The 27,358-nt window shown below is 41.9% G+C and overlaps 1 protein-coding gene across 4 annotated transcripts in view; it reads right to left on the bottom strand.

Moving 5' to 3' along the window:
* Positions 1–27,358, bottom strand: part of mctp1a (multiple C2 domains, transmembrane 1a) — a 599,923-nt gene that overhangs the window by 9,416 nt on the left and 563,149 nt on the right. For all 4 annotated transcript variants that reach the window (XM_078214774.1, XM_078214777.1, XM_078214776.1 and 1 more), the window contains 2 exons: positions 15,861–15,970; positions 10,229–10,338 (listed from right to left, as the gene is read on the bottom strand). In XM_078214774.1, the coding sequence (XP_078070900.1) occupies positions 10,229–10,338; positions 15,861–15,970 (220 nt within the window). The remainder of the gene's footprint in view (positions 1–10,228; positions 10,339–15,860; positions 15,971–27,358) is intronic.

Genomic DNA, 27,358 nt, shown 5'->3' with positions numbered 1-27,358 from the left:
TAGCCACAATATTTATAAAGTGGTTTAGTTCAGTTTCTGGTCAATAGTAGCCCTCAGGATGTTGATGGGGATTCAGCAATGGTAATGCTGCTGAATGTCAAGGGGAGATGGTTGGGTTCTCTCTTGTTTAAGTTGGTCATTTCCTGGCATTTATGAGCACAAATGTTACTTGCTACTTGTCAGGCCAAGTCTAAATGTTTTCCAGGTTTTACTGCGTATGGACACGTATTACTTCAGTATCTGAGGAGTCAGCATAAATTGTGCTGAACATTGCGTAATCATCAGCAAATATCCCCACTTCTGACCTTCTGATGGAGGGAACATTATTGATGAAGCTGTAGATAGTGAGATGTGAAAAATACAGTTGATGAAAGTTCCAGTCTTTGTGTATCACACTTCTGGAAAAGGCATAGCAGTGGGTAAATGTGCTATGCTGATCTAGCAGAGCTCCCTAACCATATGATTGGGAAACAATCCTTCTACGTCCAGATCACTATTCAGTGATTCCTGCTGTAATGTGAATGTGTATGAAGGGGCTTAGAGCTCCGAAAGCTTGTGTGGCTTTTGCTACCAAATAAACCTGTTGGACTTTAACCTGGTGTTGTTAAACTTCTTAATGTGTATGATGTCAGGTGTGTTTCATTCACATGACTCCCTGCCACTAAACGTCTGATAATCTTTCAAACTTCACATAGGCTCACACATGAAGAAAGATTATGAAGGCACCAGACGGCATTTGGCATTATACTATCCAGATCCATAAGCACCATTCCAAGCATGTACCGCTTATCGTGTAACTATTATTATTGTATAAACACCATTTTAATTGCCATTTCTTCCATAAATATCATGCAACAACCATGTACACAATGAAAACGATGTTTCTTTTTTGTTCAACCTTTAACATTTTAATAGTTAAATTTACTACATTGAATCACCTCTGAGAAAAAGCAGCCACTTTTGTGGATTAATCTCTTAAAAATAATTATATATTTTTTTAAATTTTTGTGCAGAGTTGAAATGTCAGTTCTCCAAAGAGCAGTTTTGGGCTTTAGTAGGCCATCTGAAGATCAAACTAGCCGAAAAAGACAATGCTCTACAGAGGCCCGTTCTATATAGACAGCCCAATGTGGCTTGTAATTGAAAACTATCAACTATAAAAGCTATGCAATGAATCTATTTTAACTGTAGGGCACAAAAGCACTCCCAGACAGACTTCTCCTCATCCCCCTTTGTATGTCCCAGACTAACCCAGATAATAGCTGTAATATCTCACCTACATTTGGCAATGTTTTAGAAAATTGGAACAGCAAAGTTTTATTAAATTTTATATCAATCTAAACCTATGATAGTGCAAAGTAAAGCAGATTTTACAACTGATTTTAAGAGGTCTTCTTTTGGGGCCTTAATAATGGTAAGAAGCCTTTATGTTTTATACCAGTCTGGTTTATTTCAAATTAATTCAACGACTCCAAAATATTATTTTCTATTAAACATAAAGGCCTGAATTTTTTTGTGAAGACAGATGAGTTTAGCTTTAGCCAAAATGGGGCTGGACCTTGGAATCCTAAAGTCTCACCCCCAAATCTGGTACCCACCATTTTCACTGGGGAATTTGGTTGGGGGCAGGGAGCAAGCCAGCCATACAGTTCAGCAAATAGTTGCATATTTAAAAGTGCAGCTGCCTTCAAACAGAAGAAATCTTGGTTAGATTTGTGGGCTCTAGACATTAGTAGAAAAGGTCTGAACCTGCCAGAATTCTTTAGAAAGGTAAGGCACCCCTTTTGAGAGATAAGGTATCTTTTTGGAGAAGAAAGGTGCCCATTTGGAAAGGTAAGGTACCCCTTTGGGAGATGTCAGGTACTCCTTTGGAATTGTTAAGAATAGACATAAATATACATAAATATGGAATTGTTAAGAGTAGACAAAAAAAGTGGATAAACTCTGTAGAGCTATCAAGCTTCATATGTCATTTAAATCTCTCACTCTTTGTATTTTGAAAATAAGTCAGCCAAGGCTCCAGTTTAAAATAAAAACTGTTGGAATTTCACTAGATGTTTGGTGACATAAGCCTGAGTGTTATCACTGTAGTATTTTTTATGTTTGACCACTTCCATAGCTACCATTATCAGTGGGGGACCTGCAAGTTCACAGTTTGAACGACAGTTCCAAAAGTATGTTATTAGATGAACTGTCATTGATGTGGGGCTATTACTACATATATTTGTTTTACAAGTGATTAAGTACTTGATGTGATTTAAATGAGTTGCATGGGCTTTTATCAATGCCAGCATTTTTACAAAATATAGTGATATTTATAATAGATGTTTAGAACTTTATTCTATTTCATCTCACCATGGCTCCTGAGATCTATCCACAGTGGAGACTGGGTCAGTTGGAATGGAGAGTATAAAAGAAAATGGCGGTGGGTAGGAGTGACAGATTGGCATTGAATAATAGCATCCCTACAATGCAGAAGGAGGCCATTCAGCCCATTGTGCCTGCACCAACAACAATTCCACCGAGGCCCTATCCTGTAAACCCACATATTTACTCTGCTAGAACCTTTGACACCAAGGGGCAATTTAGAATGGACAATCAACCTCACCTGCACTTCACTTGAACAAAACCGGAGCACCCAGAGGAAACCCACACTGATAAGGGGGGAACGTGCAAACTCCACACAGTCACCCAAGACCGGAATCAAACCCGGTGCACTGGTGCTGTGAGGCAGCAGTGCTAACGACTGTGCCACTGTGTCACTCCTGTGCGATGGCATAGGGACTATAAAGGGCTATGAGGATGAGTGGAGTTCATGGGTTGGCACGACTTGGCACTAAGTTGACATGAAAGCGCATGAGGAGGTGGGTGGGGATGAGTGGTTATGAGCAATGAGGGTTTTGGTTTTACTCTTTTTTCTGCACCTGGTGGATGGTGTTCTCACATGAGATGATGGCATCCGTGAGATCGCCATCCACCAGATATACATACATACTCTTGCAACTCGGCCAACGTTGTCTACTTGATACGCTGCAGGAAAGGATGTCCCGAGGCATGGTACATTGGGGAGACCATGCAGACGCTACGACAACGGATGAATGAACACCGCTCGACAATCACCAGGCAAGAGTGTTCTCTTCCTGTTGGGGAATACTTCAGCGGTCACGGGCATTCAGCCTCTGATCTTCGGGTAAGCGTTCTCCAAGGCGGCCTTCACGACATACGACAACGCAGAATCGCTGAGCAGAAACTGATAGCCAAGTTCCCGCACACATGAGGATGGCCTCAACCGGGATCTTGGGTTCATGTCACACTATCTGTAACCCCCACGACTTGCCTGGGCTTGCAAAATCTCTCTAACTGTCCTGGCTGGAGACAATACACATCTCTTTAACCTGTGCTTAACCCTCTCTCCACTCACATTGTCTGTATCTTTAAGACTTGATTACCTGTAAAGACTCGCATTCCAACCATTATCTTGTAAATTGAGTTTGTGTCTATATATGCCCTGTTTGTGAACACAACTCCCACTCACCTGATGAAGGGGCGGTGCTCCAAAAGCTTGTGGCTTGTGCTACCAAATAAACCCGTTGGACTTTAATCTGGTGTTGTGAGACTTCGTCCAGAGCACTGAGGCAGGCCTTTTAATCAGCCTGTCCGGCACCCAAAAGCTCTTATGGCTGCCTCCAAACTCTTCCTGCGGGTGGTGGGCCCAATTGTGGTTAGTACCCATATCCCAGAATGAAAATCTGACAGTTCAGGGCAGTTACTTCCAAGTCGGGTTTATGGAATTGGGAATTCTCCTGACTCTGCACTCCCAACTCAGGAGCAAAATATCTGGGCTAAAATTTGAATAAATATGGCCCAGAAACTTCACACTGTTATGGTCAGTGTGCGTTTAAAACATGGGGTGTGGTTTTTACCATGGGTTTCTAAACCTTGCTGTTAGGTTTAATGCAGGGTAATAAGCTTGTCTTGTGTGGGAGAAGTCACACAGCTGTGATTTCCCTCAAATTGGCCAATCAATTGCTAGAGTGCAGGATGGTGGTCAAAGAGGAGGGCCTCAAGCTCAGAAGAAGCACCAAGATGCCTTTGGACGTGAGTGAGGGAACGGATGCCCAAAGATGGAGGCACTCTCTCTCTCTCAAAAATGTAACATGTTACATTCGCAGCCGGGTCACAATTGTAAAGGGTGGGCTCCTCCATAGTGTGATCTGTGGCTGCAGCAAAAGCCAGGAAGGCAGGGAGGGAGAGAAGGTTCAAAACCTGCCTGAAGTGCTGTCACCTGGTTTGCCACATGGAGGCTGACTTCACGTAACAACTTTTACCGGCAACCCAGTTCCACCTCCAGCAACATAGATGGGGTTTGGATGGCACAGGGAAATTGGGATGGTGGCTCTGGCCCATGTGCCTCCATGTCCACCCTCAATGGTCTAATAGTCTGAGTGCACAGTTGCTATTTGAGCCTACTCAGTCCTGACACTATGATGGGCTCAACAACTTGTTAATCATTCATTGGGTGGATATTTCACAGCATTGAAGAAAAATAATTTAAAATGACTAAGACTACAGTCTTGTCATGATCCATGGAAACATACCCCGAACTCACTCTTGCTGTCTAGAATTTATTATGGAGGTGATGGCTTTGCCCACTGGCTGAGAAGTAAATTCCCAGTGGATGAAGCTAGGCGACAGATACAATGTCCCCGGCCTTGTCATCTGATTTTACACCCCCATTCCTGCTCTCCCTACTTTTCTGCCCATTTTGGGGAGGAGTGGGCATGGGATATAAACGCCGGAATTCTATCATTCCACCTACCACGGGAATTGGAGCGGGTGAGGAACGGACAATGGGAAAGTCTGTTGACCTCGGGTGGGATTTTCCGGTCTCGGGTTGCTCAAGACTCCTGCCATTTTTGCTGTGATCGGTATGATGGGAGGCAGCCATGAAGGAATGTAAACCTCCAAGAAGTGGCAAAATTTCAACATTACAAGACAGTTTTTGTGATCCCAAGCAAAAACAACTAGTGACAAAACTGAGATAAAAGTAGGGTACATCCAAAATGTTTAAAAGTTGTGGATAGACAGTAGTGTTTAGAGCAATGGAAGCTTGGCCTTTGAATATATTCCAGGCTGAGTTATACACACAATTTTGATTGACAAGGGAGTCAAGGCTTATGGGTGGTCATCAGGAAAGTGGAGTTAAAGCCAAAATCAGATCAGCCATGATCTTATTGAATGGTGGAGCAAACTTGAGGGACTGAAAAGTCTACTCCTGCTTTTATTTCGTATGTTCATATGAATGACAAGCACTGGATACATTCAGGAGATGAAAATGGGAAGTATCAGCCAGGTGCACTTAGATTTGGTCCTTTACACCTCTATTAATTTACATAGTTACCAGATACTGAGCAACAGATCTTTTAAAAAAAGTATTGTTTCCTTGTGATAGTTTTAACAGTTCCTGGGAAAGGAATTTCTGCATTGCTTCTGCATCATTCAATTCATTTACTGATCAAAGCTTGTTTAGTCCTGTTTCTTTCACACGTATCCAGCTTCATCTACCCTGTTATATGCAACTCTAATTTCCTACAGTAATTGTAACCAAGGCGAACACATGATAAGACAAGCCACACTTCAAATTAATCTGCTGTTAAAACATAGGGCAATTTAAATTTTCACATTACTGCAGGGGCCATACAGCTTGGTGCATTGAAGATGCTAAATATAACTACAGGCAAAATATATAAAGCAAATGATTAAGACTTATAGTAACAGTCATAAAATTTGATGAACTCAGAGAAAAAAAATCACGCCCTACTAATTTTTCAATGTACCAGGGTGGGTGCAGAATAATGTATGAATAATTAAACAGCCTGCAGGGTTAAGTTTTACAATTTTCTCTTGTTTCGAATAATTTTTTCTTTGTAATGCACTCGTAAAGCAAAGGTGCAGAGAGTTATGCTGTGACTATTCAGTGATCCCTTCCTGAAAATGTAGTACAAGACAAAATCAGCATCAGCCTTTGATATGAAGTTCTCCATGGCTTGCTGACATTAAGTGCATAGCTTTGCACTTGGATAAATTATCAGACATCACAGAACACCTATCCCAAAATTGGACACACTTATTTAAAACAGTTTAGTAGATTGGAAGCAAATTTCCTCACAATGATTTGCATTGCTATGATGCCACTGGCAAAAATATGCAGCACCTGTAGCCACAAAGGTGCTGAAATAAGGGTTTCCTGTATCAGCTCATATGGATATCCTTTGGAATAATTGATGTGAATGCAATGTCAAAATTTATTATTTAATAGATTGAATAGAAGCTAAAGTACTGCCTTCAAATGACCTGTGCTGGCTGAAACTGCAGCAACAGAGCAATGAACAATATGGTAGAGAAGGAGTCATGGTTGGCTCACTCTCTTAACTTTCAGTTTGCATTTTTTCAAGATGTATACAGCAAGAATCACTGGAAAAGAAAAACAGAGTAAGAAGTCTCACAACACCAGGTTAAAGTCCAACAGGTTTATTTGGTAGCAAAATCCACTAGCTTTCGGAGCGCTGTTCCTTCGTCAGGTAAGTGGGAGTTCTGTTCACAGACAGGGTATATAAAGACACAGGGGGTTGTAACCCCCATGACTTGCCTGGGCTTGCAAAATCTCACTAACTGTCCTGTTTGCAGACAATACACATCTCTTTAACCTGTGCTTAACGCTCTCTCCACTCACATTGTCTATACCTTTAAGACTTGATTACCTATAAAGATTCGCATTCCAACCATTATTTTGTAAATTGAGTTTGTGTCTTTATATGGGGATTTTCACAATAACTTTATTGCAGTGTTAATGTAAGCCTATTTGTGACACGAATAAATACATTTTATCCTTTTTATTCCTTGACCACTCTGGGTATCGGCGCAATCTTGATCCTCTTAAAGCAGTATTTCAGAATGGACGCTGGTTATGATGAACTTGAACTTAGGATTTTGCATAGTGGTTACCCAGTTCCCCTAACTAGAATTGTTTACATGCACAATTCTCAAACCCATTTCAAATACTTATACATCCAGAGCTCTTACTTTCCTCTCACCATGCACATTGTCCCTAACTGATGGTCTTTCTTTAATATACTTCATCTGTTTGCAGGAAAAATTGATACACAATGGCCAGCAGATGCAGACCTAACGTAGAGCAAATTCCACCCCAAACTCTCAACCTTTCAAGGGAAGCAATGTAGCTCATTGGCAACATTTTACCTTTACTGTGAGAGACTGCAAAAGATATTGTAATTAAACTTCTGCATTGACAGCCTACATCCTATAAAGCTCCACTCAGGCACAAGTTTCTACCACTAAATTCAAAGTGATAATGTTCAATCATTTGTCTATCCTCCAGATCCTACAAAGGCCACATATCCCATGTTCCTTGGCACCAGCTTCCTCCAATTAATCCCCTGATACAGGTAGCAGCTGTATCTAATAATTCCAGGTGTAAGATATATTTGAGTGCAAGTGTAAAAACAGGAAACTCTTGAGCTGTATAGTTAGACGTCATTAACATATTTTAAAAGAAGGCAGTCAGAACTCAATGCACTGATCTTAACAAGTTAACATACTACTTGTCCGACATTCAATATTGGAAGAGCAGAAGTTTCCTCCTGCTAAATACTAAGCCACTTTTTTTAGTCCCAACCAGAAATTCTTTGCCCAGCCACTAACTCCATCCATCTCCCTAGGAATTGTCTAATGTTGAACCAAATTGTTTGAACCTTATTGCCATATTTAACCCACAGTTGAACTTCTAATCACATCACTAATGCAGCTTCTTTCCACCTCTGTAATATTGCCTGACTCCACTCCTGCCTTAGTGGATCTGTTGCTGAAACACTCATTTATATCTTTGTTGCTTCTAGAATTTACTATTGCTCTTCTGATTTACCTCCCATATTCTATCCTCTATAAAGCTGAAGTCTTCCAAAACCTTTCTGTCTGCGTCCTAACTCACAGCAGGACCTGTTCACTCATCAGCCCTGTGCTCTCTGACTTACATTAGTTACCAGTTAAACAACACCCCACTTTTAAAACTGTCATCCTTATTTTCAAATTCCTCCATGGTCTTGTTTCATTGTATCTCTACAATCTTCTCCAGTCCCACAACCCTCTGACCTTTCGAGGCTCCTTCAATTCTGGGCTCTTGACCATCCCCAATTTTAACTGCTCCACCATTTGTGGCGTGCCTTGAACTATCAAGACATTAAGCTTTGAAATTCCCTTCCTGTATGATTTTTTGAACCTCTCCACCTCTCTTTCTTGCTCTTTCCCTTTAAGAGGCCCCTTAATAACTACCTCTTTGACCAAACTCATTATTATCTGTTCTTGTGGTTTGAATCAAATTTTCTTTGATAACCTTGCTGTTAAATGCCTTTGGATGTTTTACTGTTTTAAGGGGCTGTTGTTATATTGTTACAGTATTCGTAAAGAGCTAGGAACTATTTGTCACATGAAGATATGTCCCAGGTTGTCACATTTCATTGCCACAATGCAGTCACTTGCTGAGAAACAATGTATCAGTCTATCAGTCCATATGCCATATGGAATGATGCAAGAAATTTACCTGAAGAAGCTCCAGCATTTTGAGTCTAAAGTGTGCTTATTACTAATTAATGTGAACCAGAAAACACAACATGCAAGACGATACATGCTGGAGGCATAGGCCACCTATGGTTGAAGACCTGCCATAAATACTAATTTCCCTCCCCTCTTTCTGGGGCCTTTGTGTCTACCCCTGGTGAACCAGCCCACTGACTTTATTCCTGAGGCTCCATTGCTGATCCTCTGCATGGGTCTCCTGTACTACAAGTGCTGCTGTTGGTACTGTAGAGCTGCCGGTCTCTGATTGTCCGTCAGCTCTTGGGGACGGAATACCAACCCATACTAGATGGTATGATGATTTAATGTCCCCGGGGCGCTGGGACCCTCAGTGACAGAGGTGCTGCTGCCAATTAATCACTTTATTCCTTCTGGGCTCCTGGAGATCAGGTTAGTAGGGATGCCAACAGTTTTTGTTTTAGAAGTTGAGACCCCCACCACCTGCAAAAAATTACACCCGTTAGCTCTGTTTCTTTCTCTGCAGATGCTGCCTGGCCTACTGAAAATTTCCAGCATTTTCTATTTTATTTCAGATTTTCAGCAAATGCAATATTTTGCTTTTGTAAAATATTAATTTTCCCTGGTGTTAAATTGAGAGTGTGAACTAACAGAAAAGTTCAATGAACTTATGAAGCTCAGTACAGCTGACTTTGATTTGTCAAGTTGGGCCAATAGTCTTTCCCCTGACTCAGCAGATTGTGGATTCAAGCACTATAGGACTTAAACACCTATAAACTAGGCTGACACCGTCAGCATGATGCATAGACTGAGGTTGCTGTCTTTTGGATGAGGACACATCTGTAAAGGTAGATTTAAATGATCGAATGCAATTTTTCAAAGTAGAGCAGAGAGTTCTCCCAATGATGTGGGCAACATTCATTTCACAGCCAACACTAGAAAATGGATAACTAATCATTAATTTCAGTTGTTGTTGGGGGATCTATGTGTGTGCAAAATTGCTTTTGAATGACGAGAATTCACGAGCAGTTTAAAAAGATCTGAGGATGTGAAATTGGTTATATAAATGCAGTTCTATTTCCAGTTTGATGCCTATTCCTTGATATATAAAAAAATACAGTGTATTTTTATTTTACTATCGATATGCTAAGTATGGTTCAGATATGGTTAAACATTAAAATAATAATAAGTATCACAATCAAGCGAAATGTTAAGGTAATTGATATCAGGGACTGTTACTATACCAATACCAGGAATTAATCTATGCACTACATACACAAAACTGTATATTCAACAAAATATTATGTGGAAACTTTTAGCAAACTATATTAAACAAAGGCAATTTCCTAGATGGGTTGACAGTCCAGAGGTTAATGTCCTTGTCATTTATTATTTCCTGCTTATTAGAGGAAGAACATATTAGTACCTTCCGTTTCAACACCATTAAAAGGGCAAACATCCATATAATTGTGTCTGCTATTTCTAGACATGGAGAGTTGTTTCACATTACAAGAGTCACAGTTAATAAGCAGCTCCTTAACAATTAGCATCAAAAACTAGTATCAGAATTAATCCTTTGAAGAAATGTGTATGATATAATGTAGAAAGTTTGACTTACCCCAGACAAGGAGAATGTATCTTAGTGGAATAAAATAAAGGACTGTGGTGCAGGCAGTCAGGACAAAAACAGCCATCCAACTCAGGAAATTAACTGTCCAGTTGAAGGTACTTTCATAGAAATGAGAAATAATTGTTACCAAAAGCAATTAGTTACATACAATGAGTGACTGCAGTTAAACATGATATTACGACAACAATTTCATGCGAGTTAAGGTGAGACCAAGGCTGCATCTGTAGTCCCTATTGGGGACGGATATAGAGGTGGGAGGAGTTGCGGTTAAAATAATGCTGTGGCCTGTGTGCTGGTTTTCTGGCTCCTTCCTGCCCCTGCACCATTTTTGTGGATTCAGGATGAGGGTGGTGAGGCTACCATCTGATTTAATGTGTTAATCAGGCTCAGTAAGAGCAACAAGGCCAATTGAAGTAGGATGACTGGAATTGCCCAGTTGGCGAAATCTTACCAAGAAATGGTAGGAGTGTTAGTTCCAGCGCGGAAAACTGAGTATTTTCCACTGACAGTGCCAGCCTGTTTTCAGACTGAATCTTATGCCTCATCAGTAATAATATTTATGCCCACGAGTATCACACCACACTTACAGCATGTTCCATCTATTCGCTCACTGCGCAACAACTTAACTGCTGCAAGCACTGGGGAGCTCCATATAAACGCATATAAACAGCTCACTCCAGGAGTCGGCCTCCGAGCAGGATGACAACTCCTGCCTGGGATGCAGTGGCAGCCCTGGCGAGTGCAAGTGCATTAGAGAAGAGGACAGGGCAGCAATGTCGGAAGAAGATGAGTGATGAGTGATTTTCTTTGCTCACCCCAGGGTAAGTGAATCACTCCCAGTCTCTATATGGGCCCCCTCAGTCACCCCTCACACCCCCAAACCAGGTGCCCCCCCCCCCCCCCGACCCCGCTCCCACAATCACTATGTTCCCCCAGTAACTGTTATGCTCCTCACACTCCAGCTCTCACTTAAAACCCCACACCTGATCACCAAGTTAAATGTCAACACTCACACCTACACTCTCCCTATCTGTGTCATTACAGGACAAACTCAATCACAACAAGTGTGAGCGGGCGCAACCATCTGGAGTAATGATGGAGCTAGGAACCCTCACGCTTTTTGAGGAGCGAGCCCCTCAGGGCTGGCCAGGGAGGAAGAAGACTATGCCTGCACTGCTGGTGAAGTGGGGGCAGCAAAGAATTCTGAGAACCCTTGAAACATAAGCTGTCATTCCTCAAGTCACAATCATAGATTCCCTACACTGCAGAAGGTGGCTATTCGGCCCATTGAGCCTGCACCAACATCAATCCCACCCAGGCCCTATCTACTTAACCCCACATATACCCTGCTAGTCCCCTTGATACTAAGGGGCAATTTAGCATGGCCAATCAACCTAACCCGCACATCTTTGGAGTGTGGGAGGAAGCTGGAGCACCCGGAGGAAACCCACATAGACACGGGGAGAATGTGCAAACTCCACACAGACAGTGACCCAAGGCCGGAATTGAACCTGGGTCTCTGGAGCTGTGAGACAGCAGTGCTAATCACTGTGCTACTGTGCCGCCCCAAGTGAGCAATCAATTTTCCTTCTGTACCCCCTGTAATGCACTGATGCAATCTGCCGTCTTTTGCAGGCTGACCAGTGGACCCACTGGACTCCTGCAGCTCTGAGGGGAACTTCTCCAACCCCACCCTTGAAGAAGTGTCACAGTTGTCATCCGCACCTGGCACCAGTGCAGATATTCATACCTCAGATCACTAAATAGGCAGACTTCTGGGTCACTCACTGGTGAGCACCTCAGCTGAAGATTCACAACAGGCGGAGGTAGGAACATCCCAGGGAACTGGCACTTGGAGGGTTGCCGGAGTCTAGAGCTCTGCTGAGCCCCTTAATGATGATGCGCTAATGGGTTCGGTCATCTCACAGCTGCTAAAGCTGCAAAGGAGATGGTGCCGTCACTTCAGTGCAACAAGGCCAACACCACAAGGCATCTGAAGTGGAGACCTTGGCGAAGGATGAGAACTACATGGCAGGGGATGTCTGCACCATGGCTCAGCTCAGCTCATGACCTCCTTGTCTGAGTGTGTGATCTCCATGGTGTCAGGCTTTGACTGCATGGTGTAGTCACTGGTGGGAATCCATGAGTGACAGCACCAGAGGATGGCCTTGCTTCAGGATCTCACTCCAGCTGACCCTCCATCCCATGGAGGAGCATAGAGACCCCGGGACGCCAAATGGAAGAGGATCGACAGGGATATAGCCCAAGGTCCTCCATCCTGGGCGGTTCCAGCCCCTCAGACACCCCTATCCCTGTGAGTCACACACCTCTAGCCCCTGACACCAAGGGGGGCAGCAGTCAAACATTTGTGCTGTTGAAAAGCAGCCCTAGAACCTTCAGATCCCAGTCCCCCAGGGAATGCCTGCCAAGGTCATCTCAGGCAACAGAGCGTGGAAGCCCGCAGGCCACCTGACCCTCAACTGTGGATCCTGGGGGTAGACCTAGACATAGCATGAGGATGAAGAAGCTTAAGAAACCCTGGACAGGTGGTGGGCATGGGCGAATATCGGCATTAGAAAGAAAGGTCACCATTGTATTCAATGTTTTGCATTAAATGTGACTTTGTTCACCCACAGAGTCTCCACAGTGTCTGTTCATGCCATCAAACTTGGGGGGACCAGCATGCTCACCCTGTGCCAAAGCCCTGTGGAGTGTGAGATTGGTAGTCCTCCCAAACAGGCGACGTAGTAAGGAGGTGCTGCTGCTGGCATGTTTTGTGCAGAACAAAGAGCATCTTTCACCAAGTTGATGATCCTCCAGCAGCAGTTGATGTTTGACTCGATGTGCATCCCTGGGAACAGCCCATAGAGCGCAGAGACTTGTGTCATGGCGCTGCTTGGCATGAATCTCGACAAAAACAGCTACATCTAATTCCAGACCTTCTTTGCAAATTCACATTCCAGAAGGAGCTGTGCGATGGCCTCTTTCCCACCACAGCCGTTTCAGAGACATTGGCCGCACACAAAGTATCTGATGGGGAGTGCCCTTCTCACCATCAGCCAAACTATGGATTGGTTCTTGCTTGAAAGCTCTGGTGATGAGACATACTGTCAAATAACTTCTGCTCAGATCCATTAGCTCTTTCTCCTGTAGGGCCTGGAGGACCTCATGTGCAGACCACTGTCTGATGGACATACTCAAAGGTGTGTTTCTGCACAAAGTTTTCCATTCCCAAGGTGGTGGTTTAGTTGCCCAAAGACGGTTTCCTAATTGGGGGAGAGGGAGGTGTTCAGAGCTCCAGGTGCATCTTACAACCCTCCCTGCTTGCCTGAATGCAGCAGCAGCTGCAAGTTGCCATGTAGTGGGATTCTGCTCTCCCCACCCATACCCCCCTCAACAGTGTTAGCCTAGCTGCATTTTTTATTTAGTAAAGTTGGAAAGAAGGCACTTCAGAATTTTCACCTATCTTCCATAGCACCCTGTTGCTGTTTTCAAGTCAAAAGACCTCGGATTGGCATTTCAGCCAATGGAGCCCACCATCCTCAATCAGATGGCAAGCTTCCCCAATCACGACCCCCCCCCGATCACTCTGGTCATTAGTTTGCAACTTGGGGGAAAATTCAGCGACTATTTCCTCCACATACAGGCTTTTGATCCCCATTTATGCCTGACAGCAGAGTTCAGAAGCCCATAGGGAAAATCTTGCCCCCCAACATATCCATCCAATGGTAGTTATTTTGGGCATTCACACAAAAAGGTCTGTAATGCAATTGCAAGGTATAATAGATATTTGGATAAAAGCAAAATACTGCGGATGCTAGAATCTCTGATGAAGGTTCACGGAGACTCGAAACGTTGGCTCTATTCTCTCCCCACAGATGCTGTCAGACACATTGAGATTTTCCAGCACTTTCTGCTTTGGTACAATAGATATTTGTACGACTTACTGTATTCTTTCTTCTAAATTACAGGTAGAACATATGGGAAAGCATTGCCCACATTTTACTGGGGTAGGGTATTGTTCATTAAGCCATGTTCCTGTATGGTTAACATTTTTTAAAAACCCACAAAATTTCTGCAAGTGTGAAACTATAAAGGCAAAGAAACTGAGCATTTGAGAAGCTGATGACCAATATAATAAACATTGTACCACCTAACTCAATGAGATTAAAGTATTGAGAAATAAAGAGAGGAAGTACAGAGAAGGAGGGTGAATTAAAGTGGGTGAATGCAACGTCAAATCAGGTACAGAGAGACTGGAGTTTGCACATTCTCCTCAGTCCTCTTCCTCCACACAGGCAGTCACCCAAGGCCAAAATTGAACCTGGGCCCCTGACACTGTGAGGCAGCAGAGCTAACCACTGTGCCGCCATGCTGTAGTTGACAGGTAGTCATTAATAACTATTAAGTCTTAAAGAGTAATTATGTTGTTAATTATATACTTAACTTTTTTAAAAAAAGGTCACTCCATTCTTAAAGTTGCAAAGCCAATGCGCTGAGTGTACTGGGCAAACTCCTAATCCATCTCCTTGCTAGCTCCAAAAAACAATTCAAATTGAATCCAATTCATGGTCCCCACAAGAGAGACATACAAGATCCAAGCTGACAAGAAAAGGTAGTGCACCTGATCATGGGATTGATCTGACACTCTTATCCAAAAATGCACTCCTGTAGGTGATTATGATTCACCCCTGTCAGGTAAGTATACTTAACTTTCTGTGGTGAATTTAAGGAGTAAATAATGGGCAAATGCAGCAACTTTATGAAACTCACTTGGAGGTTAAGGGGGAGATGCCATTTTCGTGAAGCAAACATTGGAGCAATGCAGATTGGCCAGCAACCTGTGGTGTCTTTTCCTTGCCACAAGTTGCTGGCTCATACACACATTAATAACTGTGTCAGAAACCATTATGTTTTCAGCAAATTCTGCCCAATATATTTTGGAAACTTGCTTTGTCGTCATTATCCGCTCTAAGTATAATTGCACAGATACATTTTCATTATGCAAAACAGTTATAATTACAATATTTTCCTCTTATAGCATTCTACTTATTTAATTTGGTTATATCAGCAAAATTGCCAAAAAAAAAACTTTGGATAAATGAAGTGAAGCCTTTTTAGTAGGCATAAAATATTCAAAAGCTCTCTGAATAAATTGAAAAAATAAAACAGTTAAACTGTTTCAAATTCTATAAACCTTTTGCTATAAGTCTTTTGTTATGACAGTTCTAGTAAGCCTTATGCATTCTTTTTTATAAATTTGACAGCAAATAAATTTTGTTCATGTCCTGCTAACAATTATTGTATTATTATTGTACTGTTCTTTGTCTTTTTCCACATTTCTTTAAAAAAAACATCCTCTACCTCTAAGATAAAGGACAAATTCCACTCTCTACTTCGAAAGCCAAAAGCCATTTATAGGAAAGATGAATTACACAAGAATGAGAACTGCAAGTCTTCATTGTAAAGGCTGGCATGTGGAAAGGCAACTGATGACAGAACCTGATCATTCATCATCCTCAACTGGTGCTTCCGACCAAACGTGTAGCAATTTGCACTTTTCTCAGGAAGAAATGTGAGGACAATCACAGAAACAGACAAATAGGGCAGCAGGACTCACTTTTTTATTCTTTCATAAAGGCAAGCGACTTCATCCAGGCCATTCTGGACAGCTACCCCCACTTCCTGGAGGGCATTCAATTTATCCAACAAGCTTTTCCTTTCAGTGTCCTAACAGAAAAGGACATGTTAAATCATGCACTTTATTGTATTGGGATGCAACACATACTACAATACAAAACTGCTTGTGATTATTTTGATTTTTAAGGAATATATCTTGAAAATAAACAACATTTTTGATTGGACATTTGGTCATCAAATATAACAGAATGTTAACCCCATAGCAAAGTCAATTGTCAAAAGAAAAACTGCTTATTTCATACTGTCTTGGGTTTCCCATGCGGTGGAGTGGGTTGCACGGTGCTTTCCCCGCCATCATATTGGAGCACCATGGTTAAAAGGTGCCCAGCCTTCAACTGTTGAAGGAGGATGTGGCTTGCCAATCACAGGGAGCTCCAGCCCTCAGATTCAGTGACGCATACCTGAAAATGTTGCCCAAGGCAGTGGGTGCCAGTAGGGGCCTCATCTACTTGAAGGATAGAATGAGGAGGCTGGAGCCATCAGACCAGCCCTGCATGGGAGGAAGTCTGCAGGGAAGTCAGTGCCCAGGGTCTCTATTTTGTTAGATATGATCAAGAGGGAGCTGGACATGGCTCTTGTAGCACCATCCTTGCAACACAAGCATAAAAGAGCTACTCAATCTGATAAATTTATCCCTCATAGCCCCAGTACAGGCCATCTAGCCTGCAGATGGAGAAGCAACCTGTCACAATGACAGCTCACATGCTGTCTGGGAAGTAGTGAGGGTGGAGGGAGGGAGGGGATTAAACATTGAGACAACGAGCAAACACTGTGAATGAAATGCTTCTGTCAGCCTTATCCTATCTGCATGGTCTCTCCTCTCTAGAGAGTGATATCCCAGAACCCTTGTGGACAAACAACCAAATGGTGCACAATCCAATGGGTTATTTGTAAGATTGGAAGCATGAGAAAGATGGATGAAACCCAATTGTTTTCAACTCCATCTTCTCTCTTTGCACAGGAAAAGTTGAGGCAGGAGAGAGAGAGAGAGAAGATGGGAGAGGCCCGACCTGACCTCAAGAACCTTACTGAGTTCGAGGAGCAGGGAATCCAGCTGGCAGGGAGGAGCCAGATGTAGCCTGTGCAGATGGACAGGTCAGCAAACGGCCTCAATCCAGTCAGGAGCCATGCATAATGTATTCACCTAGAAGCTCATGGGTTATGTGTTCCTCCATGTTGGAGGCAACTCATGCAATCACTCACTCCCTGCTCCTTTAGTTACAGGTGCCAGCAGGAAGAGAGCAAGTGAGCAAGAGAAGACTGTGTCCAGCAGTTCCTCCAGCCCACAGAGGACCGAGGACATTGAGGAGAAAGAAAGTGCGTCTGTCGAGGTGTCACAGCATTAACCTGCACCCTCTACAAGCACTGAGGCACACACCTCAGTGAATACCAAATGTAGTCCAGGCATCAGGTCTTCAAAATATGGCTGCCACAGTCATCCAAGACAACAGGGCAAACCCATCAGCAAGCTGCCTCCACCTCTGTGGGAAACCAATATTTCAGCTCCCACAATGTTGTCTGCTCCCCCACTCCTGCCTGCCATTATATCCACCATGGGGGATAGGGGTGGGGGGCTAGAAAGTTCCACCCAACATGTTGATAAAATTCACTATTTGTGATACCAAACACAATGAAATCCTCCAATGCAAAAACAAATTCATGTTACTACAGTTGGTAGGAGAATCTGAAATATGGTTTGCTTTTTTAATGTGGTGTATATTACATCTGTTAACATCTCCCTTTTGTTAACATCTCCCTTTTGTTACTTATGTACAAAAATGAATGAGGCAGAGTGCCAACTATTAAAAGAGCTTGACAATTGGCTGTTAAATTCATTTTTGGTCTATTGGTGCTGTAACTCTTGCAAAGCAGTCATTTTTGCATCATTTGATTCCACTTAGCTCTGCAAAAAGCCAAAAACTGACAAAATTGCAGGCAAAGATTGCTGGTCCATTTGAATTATTATCCATCCTCCCACGCACGGTAAAACGTGATGCAGACTTTAAATCTTCATTTTTGTGGGTTTAGTGTAGTAAAAAGCTAATAAAATTTCAAGGTTCTTACCCCAGTGCCCTCACTAATCTCCTTTTTTCATGAAAAACATACCACTGTTTGAAAATCTAATTAAAATGGTGTTAAATGGTGTAATCTAGAACATAGGAAAAACCAAGGATAGGAAAAAGGTTCAAAAGGTTCAGCTCATCAAAGTCCTTCTCTTGCCCATTCTTCCATTACAGCAGCTGTCTGTTCTCTGATGCCCCTAATGCTTTTGCTTCAACCGCACAGATTTTTCAAAACTTTTATCATTATTTGAGCAAATAATTTCTGCCAATATCTGTTTTAAATTTATTTTTCATGAATTTTTGTCTGCTGCACCCACTTGTGGTTTAATTTGAGGTTAATATTTTAGAAATTAAATCAAGCTTATTTCCAGATCTGATAATAGGAGCTCAGACAGAAGCTGGAGACTCAAGGTTCCTTAAAATAATGCATCACGTTTCATCAACATGTTTTCCAGTCAACTGTGAGCACCTGTTGTGCTTTCTAAGGCTGTTCTTGTTGGTCTCATTGCCTCATTGGCAGTGGCCTTCAGGTAAACTCTGGGGACTGAGAGTTTTCTGGTCCTCCGAGCTCCAGTTGAAGGTAAGTATACATAAATTTGCTGATGGCTGCAGGAAAACCTGCATGGAGCATGCTTGGTGCATGACCCTCTCAGTGCTGACTAAGGAAAGGGATACAGAAGCAGGTATTAGTCCCTTCATTCCCATATGCAAGAGTCCAAAGCCTTGAGGAACACCTGAACATCGTCTGGCCAAAATAGGTTTGGAAGTACTTTAGGCTTCGTTGAAGCATGGGGCATAGCCTCACAATATTGTTTCTCACTTTGGTGCTCAAAAATGGGTAAAATAGCATCCAATTTATTTATCTTCATTATATTTCTTTCATTATATTATACCATAGTTACGCCTGCCCTTAACTGAATCAAACCAAAACATCCAAGTGCAGATTAATCAATGCATCTTAAAGATTACACTCTATTGTTCTAAGCATGCATACCTTCATTGTATTAACGTGGAGTTTGAGGGATAAATTTTTCAATCATCTTTAATGCTAATACTAACCTCTGTACCTTTAAACGGAATAACAATCAGAAACCAATGTCCTGAAAATGACTTTTTTCTGTTAATTCCAGTTCCTTTTTAAGTCTCCTTCTGCTAATTAAATTTCATTCATTATATAATTAGGACACATGCCTTTTGACCAATGTGCACTACTTTACATACTACAATGTGAACATTAATTTTACCTGTGCCCCTACACCCTCAAGTTGCACGATTGATTTAAGTCCTTTTGTAAATCATTGCAACCCTGTATCTGCTTTTGTCTGTTTAACCTTCAGTGAAATAGCAAGTTATACTTTACTTTTGCTATTCAGAGCCTTTACATAAATTAGGAGCACCAATTTGAACCTTACTTTCTTTCTTAAACTGATTAAGTTTGAGTTTTAAATGATTTTGTTAGAAGAGGTAAAACATGTATCTGTGTAATTCTAATGCCTAAGTCATTGCAGTGAAAAGAAAGTTAAAAAAATAACAAGATGCATTGGTTAAGAAACAATATAGGGCTGACATTTCTTTTCCCGTAAAAGGGGGAGCATTGCTTAATGAATTACTTACTAATGAAATCATGGGAAATAAATGGTTTGAAAGATCTGATTTCAGAAAATTTGACTTTGTTAGTGATTGATTAACTCCACAGAACATAGTCAATCTCCGATTTTCAATGAAGAGAAATTTTACTCCGATTGGCAACTGGTACACTTTAGGTCATTAATTACTGATGAAATGATTTACTTTGTTGCAGTTATACATATTGGCAATTACTGAAATTACAAAAGTAATGTCGCATCAACTTAAAATGCAGATAAATAATGCAGCTTCCTTTAATGCTTTATTAACTAATATGGTCCTTGCTCTTAGTAAGGAAGGAAATTCATTTGTAATACACAATAGTTGCTGTTGTAACAATGGCTAAAAATTAAGTGTGAAAACTCTTCCACTAATTCAAACATTGCCAGTAAATATGTAAGCTACTTTTGTGGTCTTGCTCTCCTCTAGCACCAAGGGTAGAATATTGCAGAATACGGCACTCATCTGCTGGAATAAATATTCATGGGAAAACATGAGCAAGCTCTGGTGCTTATTTTCACTTTCTATAATCTTTGTGGTGAATCTTTGAGAAAATGTTCAAACTGACAATATTCAAAGATAAATAGGAAACCACATTGTAGGAACCTGAGGCTGTTTCTTTTTACAAGTGTATTAGAAATACAAGACAAGCCTGCATTCTTCTTACAAGTGCATCTGTTTTGAATTAGGCCTGTGTAAAGTTATTCAAAATTTCAGCAGAACTCTGGAGAAATTTGTTGACATTTTCTGCACAAACCATAGACAAAATAGCACAGGAAAGAGGAGGCGATCAGTGGGATCAGAGTTCGGCTTTACTTAAACCAATTCCACATGCCCCACAAACCATTAGCTGTTTTCTATTTCCTGTGCTGAAGGCTTATAGGAAAAATAATCTAGACAATGAAGAGCCCTGCTTGTTTCTCTTCAGCAGCTCTGTTAGCAAATAGAATTCATAAGACAACTTTGAACAACTGTGGCCCTCACTAATACAGTCTGAAGCACAACGGGTGTTTCCTTTCGATTCCAAGATGGCTGGTAAATAGATTCACTTTCTGGCTACAATAGGAAGTTTCTGGAAATAATCATCAGCCTAATATAGAGTGGGTATATTTGACAGCTGCTTAAATTACATTTCATTTTAATGATTGTATTTTCTTTTACTAACAGGTTTTAGTAATCATCGCACCAAAAATGCCTGTCATTCCAACTGCTTAAAATTAAATATTTTTTTAAAAATGAGGAAAACATTTATGTAGAGATTAGTAACCTGAGCAAATGGGTTAATGATTTAACGAATATTGGGGCAAAATTGGATCGGCTCCAAAAACAGGAGCAGGGATTGTGATGTATGATTAATCCACGCCTGTTCACTCGGTTGCAGGTTACACACAAACCTTTGACTGCTTGCTCTTTTACTTCACTGCAACTTGCAGCCAGTGTAAAATGCACTGTTGAGTGCATCATGAGAGGTTGTCACAAAGTCAAGCTAGTCTGTAATAGTTAACACCAGCCTGCATCTCATAAAGGGGAGGTGCATTTTGACTGGGGCAGGTTCTGGAAGTCATTCTAGTGAGTTTGAACCAGGAAAGACACAAGATGTGGCAGAGTGAGGTCCAAGGTTCTCCAATGCAGCACTTGGCTGTGGACATGAAGTAAAAGCCCTCCATACACAGGGGACCAGAGGCTCTCCATACCAACACAGCGAAGGCAATGGGAGCAGGGATTGATGATGACAATGCCATGAGTGTGGCCCCGAGGACCAAGATGCAGTGTCCTAAGAAGTGCAGCCATGGAAGCTCAGACTGAATTATGCAAGCTCAGTTTGTTGCCATGGACAATCAGAATGCTGCCATCATGCCAGCGATACCAACACTAAAAGGGGTTTGCAGGCTCTCACAGTAGTCCAGCAATCTGTTGTCCAACAGACTACTAGCATTGTTAAGGTGCCACCTTGGGGGAGTGGCAGTAGCTCCAAGGAGCAGGAACCTGCTGTACTCTTGTACCAATTCTGGTATTTATTCTCTCACCAGTGTTATTTCTTGCTGCTGCCTGTCAGACAGATTGTCCATACGGAGGTGCAGCACTCGACATCCAAGAAATGCATGAGGTAACCCTGCAAGGCCATCTATAGTCACCTCACTGAAAGTCAGCAGCTTTGCAGGAACCATGTTGCAGTGATTGGAGGTAGCACCATGTAGGTGTATTAGGTTAGCCACATGTAAAACAGGCATTGAATGAATACACTTGGGTGATTAGTTGATTTTTTTTATGGCCTGTTTGATGAAGGACAGAATTCTCCCATTTTGAGGCTAAATGCCCACACTGTTGGGGAAATGGGAGTGTATCCCTCTGGCGTTGGCAGTGTCTTTCAGGTGTGATTCATCCTCCTGAAAGATGCTAAAAAGATCATTTTGAGCAACCTCCTGGCCAACCTCGCTTTCTGAGACTGGGCCATCATTTTTAAATGGCTCGCCAATCTCCACGCTGAGAAATAGGCTCCCCTCCCCCTAAAGAATGAAATGGTGCCCCCCCCCCCACCAAACTTCCACCATTGACCACGGGAGCACCACCAAACCCTCACCAAAGAGGGGCATCCTCCTCACCCACTCAAGGGGGTAGGTCCATTTGACTTTGCCACTCTCCCCCGGGATGGGGATGTTGTGGCTGGACTGTCCCTTCTATCCCTGGCAGATCTTAAGATCACTCCGGCATGGTGAGTTCAGATAGCCCTGTGATCAATATCAGCGTTCCTGTCAGCTGTACAAATTCTGAGGTGGTCTGGTAACTTTAACCATCATGTCCTCCTGTCATCTGGCAGAATTTTAAATCACTGCAGCACTCCATTCTGCAGCATAGATTTTCCTTTCTTTCTCTCAGAAGCTGCAGGTGAAATCAGACCCCTTTGAAGTCTTCTGACAGAGAAGAGATCTGGTTTGGGGGGTGGGGGAAGTGGTTCCAGACTGTACAGCTGTGCACTCAGCCCCAGTGTATGCACACAGCTTTGATTTACTATTGCTGAGACTTCCCAGCAAGCAGAAATCATTGAAAACCTTTCCATTGCACTTGTCGCATTTGATCTGTAACAAGTTCAATGTGCAGTACCTCGTAAAAGATTCAGCTGTCTGATCAATGGATGTCTATCCCCAACCACCTGTGTATATTTTGATCTCCCTTCACAGCTGACTGCACCTCAAGTACCCCATTGATCCTGACTGCAATGTAGACAGCCTCTAATCCTGATTGACAGCCTATGGTTTCACCTCCTCTAAGTCTCTTTAACCTGTACTTAATGCTCCCTCCACTCACATTGTCTGTATCTTTAAGACCTGGTTGGCTGTAGAGATTTGCATTCTAATCAGTATTCTGTAACTTGATTTTGTGTCTCTGTATGCCCTGTTTGAGAGCAGATATCCACTCCATCTGACGAAGGAGCAGCGCTCTGAAAACTAATGGCATTTGCTACCAAATAAACCTGTTGGACTTTAACCTGGTGTTGTTATAACTCTTACTGTGTTCACCCCAGTCCAACGCCAGCATCTCCACATCACAATTTATTTAGCATAGCTGGAATTTAGTTGCCATGACAAGAATGAGAGGTTTAAACTTTTCAGCTTCCTGGGGCCCCATAATTTTTCTGGAAAACAAATCCCATGAGGTAGGTTGTTTATTTTATTCTTAATTTGAATGCAATTAACATTCCATAATTTGAATATATTTGGAATTAGTGAGCTCACAGCAAATATTTGGTTTAAACAAATTAACCCTTCAATACAATTAAATTTTATTTCATAGCTGTGAGGATAGGAATATGTAGATTGGTGTCAAGTGGATTGGCCTGTGTCCTGGTTATAACATCAATGAATCTCCTGCACCAGGATTCTGAAAACTGCATACTAAAGAACTGCGAACATGCACTAAACTTACTGCTAATAAGAGGATAGGTGATCAAGCTTTGTGATGAGGATTCAGTATATGTAAACAGTACATTTAAAAATATGTTTACAATATTTGTATGGCGGCACGGTAGCACAGTGGTTAGCACTGCTGCTTCACAGCTCCAGGGACCTGGGTTCAATTCCCGGCTTGGGTCACTGTCTGTGTGGAATTTGCACATGCTCCTTGTGTCTGCGTGGGTTTCCTCCGGGTGCTCCGGTTTCCTCCCCCAGTCCAAAGATGTGTGGGTTAGGTTGATTGGCCAAGCTAAAATTGCCCCTTAGTGTCCTGAGATGCTTGGGTTAGAGGGATTAGCGGGTAAATATGTAGGGATATGGGGGTAGGGCATGGGTGGGATTGTGGTTGGTGCAGACTTGATGGGCCAAATGGCCTCTTTCTGCACTGTAGGGTTTCTATGATTTCTATGAATTATTTTGTAATTTTATGTTTACTTTTTAGCTGTCTATTCCAAAATAAACGTCACTTTAAGGAACAGGGTACAGGGACTCTAATGGTAGAGCGATTTTATTTTTGTTTTAACATGATTGAGAATTTTTTTTCAAACAGATTAATTGTTTTTCTATATCAAAAGTACTATCATATGGAAACATCAATGCTATTGGTGTCATTATGTTCCAATTCACTCTTAATCCTGCTCAGATTCTCTTCCACAAACAGTTGCAGCACCTTTTCAGGTCAGAATGCACCTCCGCTTTAAGAGGTACAGTTTGGCTTTAAGTAGTGTGAGCTGTGAATGAATTTGGGCTGAGTCATACAACCATACATTGCATGTTTAGCATTGGCTGCAAACAGCAACTGTGCAAATTAACAGGTAGCACAAAATTGCCACCTGCATTGAAAGCAGGTTAATCTCACATTGCAATTCTTGTGTCGATTTTTAGAGGTTATCGTCAATGCTTCAGACATTGCTTCCTTTCTGTCCCTCTGCATACTCCATATCAAAGATGTGGAGATGCCAGCATTGGACTGGGGTGGGCATAGTAAGAAGTCTCACAATACCAGGTTAAAGTCCAACAGGTTTATTTGGTAGCATGAGTTTCGGAGCGCTGCTCCTTCATCAGGTGAGGAAGGAGCAGCGCTCTGAAAGCTCGTGCTACCAAATAAACCTGTTGGACTTTAACCTGGTGTTGTGAGACTACTTAAGGTTCAAATTCAACTTTGGAGTTCAGAAGGTAATATTCTCTAAATTAACATACACATCAGACTTAACATCAACTGTATAAAGTAATTTAAATTCTCTACACATCTAAACCATCATTAATACATAATGTAAAATATGTTTATTTTCTGTTAATCCAATGTCCCTCAAAATCAATAAAAGATTGTAATACCACTCAGAATGTCACACCACTATCATGATATTTCTACCTTCATGCAGATGCCACCTTCATGAACTTTTGACCTTACAGCTGGTAACATTGCCAGAACTACCTGACTAAATTACTGCCTTGTAACTCACTGCCAGACATTTATTATTCTATTGTCATTTATTACTGAACATGAACTGGAACATAAGCTGCATTAGTCACTCATTACTCAATAGAACTTTTTGTTTTACAAAGACACACATAAATGAGATGAAATATTGCTGTGGAGAACTGCTGAAGCAATTGCCTTCACCTTTGCCAGTAAAATTAGTATTAATGTGCCAGAAACCTCAGAGCAATTTCAGTGAATGCTGCACATTAAGATTACTCACAGGCTTAATACTGTTAGAATCAGCATTTTTAAGATCACATCGTAATGTGCCCAAAAACATTCATCAGTATGAAACACACACAAGCTCCTGATAACTTTTAGGCCAACCTAACCTTGTTCATTTATTCTTCACCACATTGTTAAAAGGATAGATGTTCTACATGTATTAAAAATAATACTAACAATATACATTCTTAACAAATACCATTCCTTTCACTTTATTCTATATGGATGATGTAATGGCACCTTTCAAGCAAATAAATGTATTGTCTGTCAATCCTTTCACAAGGCAGCTGTGCAACAGCACGTCATTACAAAATACGCCATCTATTAATGCTAATTTTATTGACAGAGGTGAAAAGAGTTAGTTAAGTAAGCAGCATGGAAGATTAATACAAAATAATTCACCTTATGTGAGATATTTTAAAAGCCCACTTTTCCCCATTCTTCAAGCTCTTTGACTGTATGAGATTGCATGCTTTATCGCATACTTTATCTCACATTTAAGAGACTTGCAGTTTATCACAAGTTGGTTAACAGAGTCAATTCACAAAATGGTGAAAGCAATCACTACTTGTTTAATCACTGCAAGAAGTGAATCTACAGAGTCACCCAATTAGCTCGCTTCCCAGTGACGGGCGAGTTCATGCTTGTATTATCAAGCCATTCCATATCTCTTGAAAGAAAGATGCTATTTGCACTTTAGCACACAATCTGGAAATTCAACTTAAAGCAAATGAAGATAGATTCACACCTTAATCAGTATCACCATTAGCTATCTCACTTCAGTAATTGTTCAGTATTTTAAGTCACAGTAATCTATGCGGCTCTGCTATTGCAAATATCAGTGAAATTGGAAAAATTATTATAGCAACTCAGGAAATGTGTGGCTTTTCTATATTATTCATACAAATGTTTGAGGGATGCAGGAAGGTCTCAGCAGTAAATTTAAAACAATATTATTGGGCATATGTTGAAAAGAAAGTGAGTACCAAAATCACAAAATACTTTCTTCCAGAGACTATAGATGCAAACACTAGGGCCAAAAACCTACCATCCGGAGATTTCCGTTCTGGGAACCGGTTTCCAGAACAGAAATCTCCGTTGGCCTTGGGCGGGATTTACGATCTCGCCCGAGCAAGGCTGTAAAATCCCGCTCTAGGTGCCTGATTTTATGCCTGGAAGCTCATTATTTATCCATTGGTGGGCAGCTCTCTGAATCACATGATGGAACAGGCACTGCTTTGTCCACCCCGCCAACAGCTAATGGGGTCGAAGGTCCTGGAGCCATATTTAAGTACCACCAAACACACATATTCACTCTCTGCAGCTCAGCTGTGTTCTCGAGCAACCCTGAGATGGCCCACAGGACAAAGAAGCTTGTCGCCCAGAAGTTCAGCCATGATTCCCTTGAGACTCTAATTCAAGGTGTCTGCCAACCCCAAGATGTCCTTTTCCCAAAGGATGGTTCCCGGAGATTCACCAACTCATCCTGGTGAATCAACCTTCTGCATACTCCAATCTCACACTTTCATAATGGCAGCATGCACTCAAAGGATTACACTCAAGGATCTCACATAGTATTAGTGGGAGAGACATCAGCACTGAATGTCTAACGGACACTATAACATCACCAGAATCTTTTCTATCATGCTGCACAAACAGCATCCTCAGCCCTTACTGGGGAGGGCTCAGCACACTCAGAGCAGGTAGGCATGCTTCCCAATCTCTTCTCTATCCCTTCTCACGTCATTCCATCCATTTGTCTTCATGTGGACAAAGCTTGCCCACAACAGGAGGGAGAGATCCTAGACTGGAGGACGGAAAGCTGATATCCAGTTTGAGGAGGATGCCACTGAGTTGGCATGAGAGAAGAGGCCAGGGTTTGCTCTTGTGGTGATGGCAAGATTGGCCTCTCCCAGCAAGGCAGTACGAATGAGCTCTTCATGAGTTGATCACATCCTGATTTCACAATGAGTGATATGCAATGTTGTATTCTGGCTGCATATGTACTAAATCAATCTTATTTTTCCTATAGGCACCAGCAGGCTCAGACAGAGGTCTGGCCAGACCATCA

Source organism: Mustelus asterias, chromosome 6 (assembly GCF_964213995.1).
Source record: "Mustelus asterias chromosome 6, sMusAst1.hap1.1, whole genome shotgun sequence".
NCBI classification, from domain to species: domain Eukaryota; kingdom Metazoa; phylum Chordata; class Chondrichthyes; order Carcharhiniformes; family Triakidae; genus Mustelus; species Mustelus asterias.
Note: the sequence above shows the minus strand (reverse complement) of the source record. Positions and strands in the feature narration are given on the sequence as shown.